Source organism: Tupaia chinensis, unplaced genomic scaffold (genome assembly GCF_000334495.1).
Source record: "Tupaia chinensis unplaced genomic scaffold, TupChi_1.0 Scaffold144247_1, whole genome shotgun sequence".
In the NCBI taxonomy this organism is placed as follows: Eukaryota; Metazoa; Chordata; class Mammalia; order Scandentia; family Tupaiidae; genus Tupaia; species Tupaia belangeri.
In genome coordinates this window covers 563,652-576,743 of record NW_006204105.1, presented here as the reverse complement: position 1 = coordinate 576,743, position 13,092 = coordinate 563,652, and the positions used below count along the sequence as shown (strand labels likewise).

At 38.8% G+C, this 13,092-nt stretch overlaps 1 protein-coding gene across 2 annotated transcripts in view; it reads left to right on the top strand.

Moving 5' to 3' along the window:
* Positions 1-13,092, top strand: part of LOC102479715 (notch receptor 2) — a 187,186-nt gene that overhangs the window by 107,857 nt on the left and 66,237 nt on the right. For both annotated transcript variants that reach the window (XM_027767380.1, XM_027767379.1), the window contains exon 5: positions 3,168-3,290. In XM_027767380.1, coding sequence (XP_027623181.1) covers positions 3,168-3,290 — 123 coding nt within the window. The remainder of the gene's footprint in view (positions 1-3,167; positions 3,291-13,092) is intronic.

Genomic DNA, 13,092 nt, shown 5'->3' with positions numbered 1-13,092 from the left:
ATTGAGCTGTAAGAGCTCTTTATATATTCTAGACATAAGTCTTTTTTAGATATAGAATTTGTATATATTTTATCCCATTTTCTATATATATATATATATATATATGTGTGTGTGTGTATATATATATATATATTCTCTTGATAGTATCCTTCCAAGACCAAATATTACTAATTTGATGAACTCTAATTTGTCTATTTGCATCTATTTTTTCCTCATACCTAAGAATGCTTAGCCCAGATTACTAAGATTTACTCATTCTCTCTCTTTTTTTTTCCCTTAGAGTTTTTATATTTTAGCTCTTACATTTAGGTTTCTGATCAATTCTGAGTTAATTTGTGTGTGTGAGGAGGGGGTCCAACTTCGCTGAATGTGGACATTTAGTTGTCCCAGAACTATGTATTGAATTAAATGCTTTTTATCTCTAATTCATTTAATCTTCACAACAATCCTTTGAGGTAGACACTGTTTATCACTCAAGGAGGAAAGAAAGTTTAAGTATCTTGCCCAGTTCACTCAGTTATTGTATGGTAAGGCTGAGAATTGAGCCTATGCAGTTTGGCCCTAGAGACCATGCTGTTGACTATGAACTAACTCTCCTACTTGCCTGCATACCTACCTACTGACAGGGTAGAACTACCTCAAAAATAGTCAGTCAGTCATAAAAAGAAAACATTTTACCTACTAGTAGTATTTCATGCCTGTTGTGGTAATGCTGAAATGCTTCTGCTTTCTTAATTTGTGTGTGGTTGGTGAATTCAGTTGGTTGTAACATTAGCTAATACAAAGTCAGCGTTACAGTTTCTGTTCTGTATAGCTTAACTACAGGGGCTTTACCACCTCCCTGATCCACAGGCACCAGAGAGATCAAGTTAGAGGGAGGATGACCCTCACCAGTTCTAGATCACCAGACCACACAAGTTTTTGCAGTGATAGGGGAGGAGCTTTATTTCCCCCTACAGTCTTAAGCCATATGGATAACTGTTTTTTTTCCCTGAAGAATGTCTCCATTAAGAACTTTGGACTAGGAATATAGATCTCAGTTCTCACTCAGAGATTGCAACTTGATAGAGCTATAGATTCAGCCTCTTTTTTTTTTTTTTTTAAGAGAGATTTTTGCTATAGGGCGTGTGTGCTCACTGGAGAGACAGAGAGATAGAAAGACAGAAAGTGAGAAATTCTCCCTCCACCCCCTAAAGGGGATGGCCATGCTGCACTCCTTTCTCCTCCATTTTCCCCTTGAGATTTTGGGCATGCATGCACATGTGCCTGGAGTGAGTTTAAGCCACTGGGTCTGGGACTTGAACTGTGGTCAACCACATGGGAGTTTAGATAGGTAACCATTATGCCATTTGCTGATCCCTAGCCTCAATTTTTTTAAAAAAAATCTTAATTGAGAGGCCAGCAGGTAGCATAGTGGCTAATGCTCTGAACTCCTATGTGGCCAATCGTGATTTGAACCCTGGACCTGGCAGCTTGAAACTCACACTAGGGGCATGTGCGTGCATGCTCAAAATCCCAAGAGGAGGATGGAGAAGGGTTTGCAGAAGATCAAGCCCCCAGGAAGTCATTTTTCGCTTTCTATTTCTGTATTTCTTCAGTGAGCACATGTGCCCTATAGCAAAAATCTCTAAGGAAAAAAAAAAAAAAACTTAATTAGAAGTAAGCATACCAATTAAACATTTTCTGACTCATTAGTCCATTTGTAAGACTTTTATATAAGCAGAAATGTGGGAAATATAATTTTTAAAAATCTGAGCATATATTTATAGTCTTTTTCAGACTTAGTAATTTATTCAGTGATAGAGTGAGTATCAAATACCTGGAGAAATATTATTTCTTTAAATCAAGCTTTTGATTATTTCTATCTTCTATGAAGTGATTTCATTGATTTCTGGGTAATATTTTTGGCTAGTTGATGTATATTCCTTGATGTGTATTCAGAGAAACCAGCCATGTTTGAGCCTAGCAGAACAGTTGTAGAATTCCCCAATAGTTAATAGCAAGGAATTAATGCAGCAAGATGTGATTGCTGTCTGTCTTTCTACCAGGCCATAAATGCCATGAGAATAGGGACTCTGTCTCTTTTTCCCGTTTTACCTCAATTCCTAGTGTAAGAACCAGTACGTGTTTTCAGAGAGAGAAAAACCTTAAGGGATATGTTGAAGAGGCCAAATACTTAGTTCTACTGTTTCTGACAGAATAACGTTCCCTGGACACTCTCTTGTCTTACTAGCTCAGGAATCCAGTAGTGCGGAAAGAGAAAGGAAGAAGCCCAGTGTTTAAGTCACAGAGAACCACACTGGAGGCAGTTAGAATGAAGTTTGATGTATCAGTTTTATTTTTCATAAATGGGAAAAGTCAGGAGTAAGGAATCATTGCTATAAATATAGAGAGGAGTATGAAGAATTTGCAATGCTGGTAATTTCAGTTAGTAATAATGTCACCCCATTTTCAGATAGCTTTTAACATTTGTGTAGCACTTTGCTCATGATGTTTATAACAATCCAGAAAGGCCGGCTGGACAAGTGGAATTGGTCTCATTTTATAGATGAGGGAGCCAATTCAGTGTTTGTAACTTAGCGTGTATTAAATAGCTGATGATAAGGTTGGAACTTGACCCATGTCTTCTTATTTTTAAGTTCTCTATTTTCTCCATGTCTTTCACCCTCTCTTTCACCTAGTTTTGGGGCCCCCTTTGAGCAATCATCCAAGGGAAAAAATAAAAGGAACTTGAAAAATAGAAGGAACTTGAATTTAATTAGCTAATCTTTTATCTGTTTTTCCCTTTAGTCTAGAATGGAGCTGAGGAGAATCTAGTACCCTGTTTTTTGTTTTCGTTTTTGTTTTTTTGAAACCATTGAATATCTGTCTGCAGTAGATATTTATCTTCCCTGGAATTTTATTTCATGAAGACACTTTGAAATACTTGTGAGGTAATGATGAAGGCATGGCATTGACATCATGAGGCACTTTCGCTGTTTAGTTATGCTTGAAGTTGGAGAAGACAGCCCTGGGTTTTTTTATATGGTGAATCTTGGATTGAGCAGCGGCTGGCTGCTGAACTGAAATTAAGAAGCAGGTCTGTTCTGATGACCATGTCCTGTGGGAGGAGAACAGACCACTTTTTCTGCATGTGACTTCATTGTTTTCTTTTGTTCTCCTACTAGGTTTTGAAGGGAGCACCTGTGAGCAGAATATCGACGACTGCCCTAACCACAAGTGTCAGAATGGAGGGGTTTGTGTGGATGGCGTCAATACCTACAACTGCCGCTGTCCCCCTCAGTGGACAGGTATGTATAGTGGGCGAGTGCACCAGATGGGATATAGATTAGGAAGCAGGGGCAGGCTTATCACTCAAGTGGTCACCCTTCACAAATTGTCACAGGGCTGCTTTGGGACCAGTGTGTGAGCTGAGGGCTCTCTATGCTAAATCAGTGGGTATGATGATAACCCCATATGTTTTCCTGTGTTCATTCAAAACAAGCATATTTTCACAGTGTTAATGGGGAGCTGTTCTGAACTTAGCACTGTGCTAGGTGCTGTGGCAGATATGAGGGAAGACCATTACTGATAGACCCTGAGCTTATTATCTAGGAAAAGCAGCATATTCCTTACTTAATAAATATTTGAGTGTGGAAAAACATACTTAAATGCAAAGATAGGCTATCCAGACCACAAGTATTCAGAACTTTGGGCCAGCAGGTGGTATGGTGGTTAAGGTGCTGGATTCTAACATGGCTGACCGTAGTTTGAGTCTCAGACCTGGAGGCTTTCTCTCTCTCTCTCTTGTGAGCATATATGCTCTATGGAAAATTGAAAAATAACAATAATAATTAATAAAGTTAAATAAAAATAAACTTAAAAAAAAAGGAGTTTAGAGCTTACTGTTTGTTCATGGACCCGAGTCCATTTTGCCCCAAATCTAGGCAAAGGATTCGGCAAGCACTCTTGACGGCGTCTTTGTGTGACAGCTACACTCCGCTCCTGGTTTTCTTTCTTATATTCCTCTATGCACACAGGACAAAAATAGATTTTTCTGCCTCTGACATTAGAACAGTGACCTTATTTAATTTTACAGCCTGTTGGAAGTTTCTCATGTTGTTGTAGGCAGGGTTTTCACTTAGGTTTGAAAGTCAAGTGATTTTATGCAGACATTTGGATTTAGTTACTCTTTACGTGTATTTACTTATCTATTGAAAGGAGAGATAGCTAAGAATTAATACAAAGGGTCAAGAACTGAGGCTTTCTGAGAGAAATTGATTAACTTAATGGGAAACCCAAGAAGGAAATGGATGATACAAGAAGACAATATACTGCTAGTAATAGATTGTCTCTTGCAAAAAAGTCTTGATGTTAGGTTTTAGCCATTAATACCTGGTATTCTTAGGCATCTCTGAATTGCTTCCATAGCCTTTAATTACGCATTCTTTAGAGCTATAGCCTAATAGGAAAAAGCATAAAGGATTTAAGAATTCAGTAACACAATTTCCTGTAAGGGCACACATTTTTGCTTTTATTCTTCCAAAGTGTCCTTTTAAAATACTTTCCCACTAGGTTTCCCTAAAGTTGGACTTCCCCTAGAATTTCTTCATGGTGTCTTGATCCCCAGACTTCACTCCCAGCCTCCTGCTCTTTTCTGTCATATTCTCTTCTCTCCAGCTTTTGCTATTTCTATGGTAGATTTTTCTTTTTACTCTTTGTTTTGATTTGTTTTTGTTCTTATTGCTAGAGGAGGCATTGTAGCTGCTGGGCAAAGGGGGGAGAGAAAACACCCTTTAAGGGGCAAGGTCAAACCACAATCCTTTTTCCTCTGTTTTTTCATCCTGTCAGGATTTTAGACATGCACATACTACTACATGCTTTTCAGGCTGCCAGGGCTGGGATTTGAACTGCATTCAGCCAAATGGGATTCGACTCCCTTAACCACTGTGCTAACTGTAGCTTTTCTAAAGGTCTTTTTTTTTTATTATTACAAAAATTAAAGTTAACTACACAATTCCTAATAATTGGAAAGATTTGAACTTTTTTTTCTTTTTTATGGTATTAGGCAGGATGAGATACTTGTTATGAACTTGACCCCATTCTTTCCTTTGCCCTCTGGGAGAATGACTGTGTGGTACTAAGGCTTCTGATGCCAGTGCAGATTAAATGGTATTGTAATTTCGTTGCTGATTTTTCTTTGATACCACACTTGATTTCCTGCTTTGATACCATTTAGAGAGGCCTGATCTTAGGAGAAACTTTTCCAGTGAAATATTTTACCTGAATTTCTTACCCCAGGATGTTTAATAAATGCCCCCTTTGTATCAAAATCCATATAAGGTGTTCTTTCTGTGGGCTTTTGTATTTTCTAGAAAGGGTGGCAGGGATGATGGGTAAGATCAGTAAGGCAATTTTTATTTCTTGTTATCTGTTGTCTGTCATTTAGAGCAACCTTCAGCCTTTGGTTCCTCACCGCAGGCTTCCTTCCTCTTTTTTGCTCTTGCCGATTCTCTGATTTCCAATGGTAAGCCTTGCTTTTGCCTCGTCATCAACAGGACTTTAGTCCAAGGCCCTTCCTCTGTTCTGTTAAAACCCTCGTGGCCTCAGCCCTGTCTGTTTCTCCGGTCTTCTCCACGTGTGCCCGATAGCAGCGAGAACCGCCTCTCTTCTGTACTGTGTCGGTTTGCTGTATGGGTCGTCATTCACACTGTACCTTTTCTCTAGATTCTCTTACCCTGTGGTTGGTTACATCCTTCCAGAAGCCCTCTCTGATCTCTCTACAGGCTGAGCCACGAGTTCTGCTCTAGACTCTCTTGGCACCCCATGCTCCCCTTAAACTGACCTTACTATCTGTTTGGGAGGTGCTTCGTTAATGGGCAGTTGCACTGTCAATGACAGTAATTACCAGCACGTATGACCACCCTTTTTTCTCAGTAGCATGTAGCTGACCTGCTTAACATGCTAGTCCCCATTCTGAGAAGAGTAGGAACAACACTTTGCATTCTAGGGTTCCTATTTCTATTGAAATCTATTTTAGAGCTATAAATTCAGATTCATATTTTATATTTTACTCAAATTAAAGGAATTAATGGAGCTGAGGTTTTGGAATTAACTAATACTTACTAGTGGCCAGATACTGTACTAATTACAGTGTTTTATGTAATCTTTGCAATAACTGTATTAATGGTAGATTTTATTAAATATCTTTTTGACAGATGGTGCTATGTATTTAAGAGGGTTATATAATTTGCCCAAGGCACATAATTGTTGAGTTAGGGCTTAAATCTAGGCTTGTTGAACACTAAATCTATGCTCAAATCTGTGGTCTTTTTTCTATATCAAATTAACTTTATGAATTATCTTTTTTATTTTTTATTATAAATTTATAATTTATATAAATTAGAAGCACAATTTAAATTTTACTATACACTCTAGGATTTGATGTTTTACTCATTATATTCTTTTTTCAGAATTTTTCAGAATATGGTTTGTTATTTTGAAGTTAGAAATTAACATTATTAATATTGACTATTTTGTATTCATTCTGCTGAAGTTAAAAGTTAACCTTTTTTTTTTTTTTTGAGAAGATTTTGCTATAGGGTGCATGCGCTCTACAGGAAGACAGAGAGAGACAGAAAGCAAGAAATCATTCCCCTGGGGGATGGCCACGCCACAATCCCTTCTCCTCCATTTTATTCTTGGGATCTTGGGCATGCACATACACATGTCTGGTGTGAGTTTAAGCCAACAGGTCCGGGACTCGAACTGCAGTCAACTACATGGGAGTCCAGCGACATAGCCATTACGCTAACTGTTGGTCCCAGAAGTTAACATTATTAATAGTGACTATTTTATATTCATTCTGCTGCTTTTTTTCACTATACCTTAGAGCTTTATTTCAACTCTGCATAGAATTCTCTTTACAATTTTCAGCTGTAGAATTGAAGCATGAACTCTGATCTGACTTTTGACAAAATAGAAAAGGAGGAGCTGGACTAGGCTAGTAGGAGAGGAAATGAAGTCATAAAGTCGCTAGCTTTCTGGAAAAGACTGTGTGTATCTGACTAAAAAACTAGGTATTATTTATAATATGTGGAGGTTTGTGAATTTGTTATATTTTTAATGAGAAGAGCCTGAGGGGTACTATTTTGTTTGTAATTACACAGATATAAAAGGCTTGGTCTTTTTCAGCAAGCTTTAGGCTTCAGGTTGAACAGAAAATTCCCCAGCTCTATTCATGGATTGATAAGGAGTACATAATTCAGCTTCCTTTTCTTGGAAGGCTTTAGTGGATTATTGGGAGAATCAATTGTGCAGTATGAGCACCTGAAATGCGGCTGGTCTGAATTAGAAGTATAACTATACTTTATAGTTATAGAAGTATAACTATATTTTAACTCCTGATTATGAAGACTTAGTATAAAAAAAGTAAGAATACTTATTAATAATATTTAAATGTTGAGTAGATACTAAAATCATAATGTTTCAGATATACTAAGTAAATAAAATGCTATATTGAAATTAATTTCACTAGTTCCTTTTTTTCTTATTTTGAAGTGGCCACTGGAAAATGTAGTTATATCTGCATATTTCATTAAATCCTGTGGGGCAACATTACTTTCAATGCAGAGCTGTTCTGTCGGATACATACTGCCTCCTATGACCCTGAGTAATAGAGATGGACTTGTGGCCAGCATACTGGACGGCTTGTTGGTTCCACTAGAAGACAGTGTGGTCTTTTTCTGGTGTGGTTTTCCTGCTGCATAGGGGCAGAACTGTGTTGTAGTCCAGTTCCATAGGACTGACTAAGGACTGTGCATTTGTACTTGCAGTAACTACCACTCTTCTGGACTAGCTTAAACTCAGAAAAGAAAAGAAACTGGTGTGGGGGTATGAGTACGGGCAGATGATTTACTTCTTTGTAGGACTCCTGTTATAGAGTTAAGGCTGAACAAGGGGGTATTCTTTTAAGAAATGGAAGCATATTTGAAGATTTGATGAAGACTGAACACAAATCTATTTATTTGGTTCCAAGCCATCTTATCAGAGAAGTTCTGCTCTGGCAGAAATCCATTTAAGCGGAGGAAAAAAAAAATCCATTTTAAACGGCCCCAAATTTATTAGAGCAATGGAGATGAATGTTTTGTCTACATAGATTGTTATTTGAAATTTTCTTTTTAAAGGTTCCATTGCCTTCAGAATTAAAGTTGACTTTAAGCTCAACTCAAATTCCTCTCTGTGGCTGCTTTTGGTTTTGGGTTCACTCCTGGGGCAGATGTGATTTATTTTCCTGTGCTTGTTATTAATCCAGAAATGTAATTTCAGCTTGGAGTTGGACTAGCGCTTTGGGACATGAAGCAGAAGTGAACAATGGAAGTTAGGTGGATATGAATTAAATAAAACTGACCACATTTACTCTTGGCTCTCCTTTCCAGCTCGATGAGCCTAAAGAGTTGGTTAAGATTCCCTCCGGTGTCTGTTGCTCCAATTTCAATAAAAGTGTTTGGCAGCAATCAGTGAGTTCATACGCCAGAGGTGGTGCGAGCTCCTTGTGTCTGGGAATGAAGTGTTTTCATGGTGGTGTTTCCTGGCCCTGTCATGTCCCCATTTCAATCTTCCCTCCAGTTGGTGACAGGTTGTCCTTTAGGATGAACTTTTCTCACAACCACTCTTTGGCTTTTTTAAGACTATAGGGATGGAGCTGTTTGGTTAAGAGTGGAAAATGATTTCGTTGTAGCCGAAGCTGCAAAGGTATTCTCATTTATATGGGAATAGGAAAACATCTCAGATTTCAGTTTTTCATCTGTCAGCTTGAGGATGAGGACTCCTTAGTAAATCTGTTCTCTGGAATTCTGTCTCTCCACCTCAGATTCAGCTTCCTGTCTCTTGGGCAGATAGCCAGAGTGCTAACCTGAAGCACCCTCACCTCAGGGATCCCAGAGCTGTTTAGTGATCATTGTTGGTAGGAAGGAGCAGGGTTGTTGGTTAGTATAGCCTCATAAGATACAGGAAGAGATGAAGGATCTTTCCTGTCCTGTGGTCTATGACCCAATTTCTACCTTTGGCTTTATTCCAGGGAAGTGTAGTTTAACTTTATGTTTTCCAAGCCCGCATGCAATGTTTTAAGTAGGTTCGATAACAGGTAGTTATTGAACAACTAACTATTCTACCCAGCTGTGCCAGATTCTGTAAGAGACATAAAAAATGTATTTCTTATATAATAAATAAATCGGAAAGTCTACACATAACAAGAGGTAGAAAGTATGAATGAATGTGAATTTGAAAGAAGGATGGGAATTGGGACCCATCCAAGTACTTGGGGGAAGGGAGTAAATTGAGAAGGGTTAACTTCTGAGTGACAGGAGAATGTGGGGACTATGGATGGAGACACACAAGTGAGGGAGAGCTGGTTGTAAGTTTGAGGTGAGTTTTCCTAGTGAGTAGCATTCAGCCTCAAGATTCAGGTTTGTGAGGGAAAATGTGTGGAGTGAGAAGACAGGGTCTGGACTTGAAGTGTGAGTAATATCCACACTTTAGAAGATGGATGAAAAAGAGTATCAAAAGTAGAAAGATTGCAGTCTACCATTGCAAGAATCAAAAATGCAGCTTTTTTTTTTTCCCCTTTAGATTTTTGCCATAGGGCACATGTGCTCAACCAGAAAGAGACAGAGATAATACGAGGGAAAGTGAGAAATGACCCCCCAGGGGATGGCCATGCTGCAGTTCCTTCTCCTTTATTCTGTCCCTGGAATTCTGGGCATGCATGCACATGTGCACAGCTTGATTTTCAAGTCACTGGGTCTGGGACTCAAAGCACCGTTGAGCATGTGGGAATCAGCACCTTAACCACTACATTCCTGGTTCCAAGAATGTAACATCTTAAGACGGACCCTTGGCCCGACTCTATGTGACTCTCCTGAAGCTCCCATAGTATTTTACTGCTCTTACTGGCTTATATTCTCAGCTCACTTAATAGACTGTCATCCTCTGAAGATTGGGCACTGATCTTATTTGGCCATTCTCAGTACTGATTTTAGCAAACAGTGGTTATTGAATGGGTGACAGCCAGGAGACTCAAAAGGAATAACATAAAAAGTCAGAATTTTTGACATTATTATTAGAAATTCTATGATACGCTTTTTCTTTTTTTCCGTCTTTACTTTTTTATATTTATTTTTATTAGGTTTTTATATGTAATACATTTAGGCATATGGTATACTTGAAGAGATAAGTATCCAAGATTCTTCTTCATTTTTTTCTTTTAAAAGCTATGAAGCCCAACATAAAGATTGCCCTATGTGGAAGAGCTACGTAGAAAATATTTATGTCTTAACTTCTTATAATTACATATGAGGTCAATCATGTTCTGCAACTGAACAATGTACATGGATTATTACATTGTTGGTGTTATTATTAAAACTAGGAGAATACAAAATAAAGAACTAGAATATAAAGAGCTAAATAAGCTTTCCCCTGGAAAAGGGAATCTTTTCATAGTATTTCCCTGAAACCTATGTCCACATCATTTTTTTTATTACTTTTATTCACTCATTCATTTATTTTAATTCGACCAGCGAGACACACACACATACACACACACAGAGAGAGAGAGAGAGAGAGAGAAAAAGAAAGTAGGCGTCCCCTACCAGGTCTGGGACTTGAATTGTGGGCGGCCATGTGGGAGTGTCCAGCGCCTTAACCACCACACCACCCGCTGGTCCCTCCATGTTTTGTTAGTCCAGCTACCCACAAGTGCTTGTTTTTAAAACAGGTGTAGGGGACAAGATCAGACTTTAGCCACAGATGGCAAACCAAAACCAAAGGGATACAGTGGGATGCTGTCTTGGTATCTACCCTGCTACTTGGCATTGTCTAAGAGAGATGCAGGACGAGGACTTGTTTATAAATACAGTCCTTTCGCCCTTCAATTTCTGATAGGATTTTCAGGAAGTGACCCTCGACCTCCAGTTGATGAAATGAACTGAAATGTCATTCTTTTGGGCCAGCCAGTGGCATGGTGGTCAGGGCAGCTGACTCCCACGTGGCCAACCACATGATTTGAGTCCTGGATCTGGTAGATTGAAAGACACACCGAGCGCATGTGTGCATGGTCAAAATCCCAAATAGGGGTGCTAAAACTTAATTGTTAGGAAGTTTTGGTATAGGCAAAGATTTCTTGAGTATGACCCTCCCAGGGAGGATGACCATGCCACAATCCCTTCTCCTCCATTCTCCTCTTGGGATTTTGAGCATGCATGCACACATGCCCTGAGCAAGTTTTAAGCTACAGGTCTGGGACTTGAACCATGGTCGACTACATGGGAATCCAGCAACATAATCATCTGCTGGTCCCCTCCACAGTACTGTTCTTCCACAAGTGTAACAGGACTGGTAATAAAGTCAGATGTACTGAGATCCTCTGGTTGGCCTCAGGCCAGCTTCCTCCACTTCTGGGGTCTTTTGTGCTTCTCAGGTAGAAGTGTTTTTCCAGCATGCTCCAAATCCCTCAGTCTGAAGCCTGGGGGGGCCTGGGTTTTGTTTCCTCAATGTCCCCTGTCCCGTGGGCCACTTCAAATGAATCCTGAACCGAGGAGGACTCTAACAATGAGGGTGAGATGTTGGACATGCTCTTCCACTGTTGTCCCCTTGTGGAGTTTCTTTTAAAATAATGGGACGCTGTGTGGCCCAGAATGTGCAGGGATGAACTCAAATCAGGTTCGCTCGCCCAAGCACTATAAAACCAAACCATAGGCACATGCATGATGCAGGACAGTACAGCTTTATTGCAAAGCACAAAGCAGGGATAGCAGGCAGCAGATGCTGAAAAGACTCGGTCTCCTGATATGCCTTTTCCATGCAAGGGCAGAAAGCTAAATTGCAGGGGCTTGAAGAGAAAAGTATGTGTTGAGGAAGGAGAAAGAGAACTAATGAGTTTCACTTAATTTTTCAAGACTTTGTACAGCTCAAAAAAAAAAAAAGAGAGAGAGAGAGGGCAGCAGCTTTCAGGAATAGAAACCGTTCATGTTACTGGCCATGGAGTTAAGGTGCTTAAAGGGGATTGACCAATGAACTGAGTTATTTCAAAGGAATTTACTTTTAAAACTTTAGTGAGGGTATAAATTAGGTAAAATTGTTTAGAATGGGAAAGGAACATGGGAAGTTGTATTCAGACAGTGGAAATAATAAGTTTGAGGTATTAGAACAGAATAAGTGTCTTACAGTGTAGTCTACAATGTGAATGCGCTTGTGCCATGGTGTGGTTGTAGAGGTATTTTTAGTTGAGGTAAGAACTCTTGACTCAAATGACCTTTTTAACCCTGAATCCGGATGTTGATTTCATGAGAGACAGGAGGGGAAAGAGCAAGAAGAACATAAACCATATTTTTAAGTATTCTAAGGAAGTGGATATTGGTCTATGAGGCTAATACATTGAGGTATAATGATATAAATTATACCGTAGGTTTTTTATTTAAAAAAATTATATTTAGAATAATTTCTATTTCAATCTGTCTTTCTACTTTTAAGTGTCAAACATGAATCTACATTTGTTGGTTTCATTTTTTTGTTAAGATGAGGAATAAGCATACATTTACTTCTCCTAAATCTTTCCTTTATTTCTGTCATGATAGAGAGTCAGAGGGAGAGAAAGACACAGCCACTCAATAAGGTGTCATACCACGATTCCTCACCTACAGCCCTCCCAGGCAGCCAGGACATGTATGCAAGCACCCAGTGTGTACAGGTGGACTCGGGAACTGAACCCTCATACTCCACTTAGCTTCCAGGATTGCAGAGCATTATGCTACAGCTGCATCGTTGTGTCTAGGCCCAGTTCATAGATTTTGCATACATAATCTAGGTTTGAAAAAATTGTATTATTATTACTATTGAATTTTTAAATTTCGTGCATCTTTTAAAATTATTCTTGCTATTTATAGTTTTATGACCCAGTGTATATTTTAGACTTAGCTCTATCGGCAACTTATTTGTATTAATGACCAGTATAATTCTGTCCCAATCTTTTTCATTCCTGAATTCTTTATTTTGATGAGTTATTTTTTTAGAGTTTTTTTTTTTTTTTTTTTTTTTTTTTTTTAGGGTCCTTGTGCT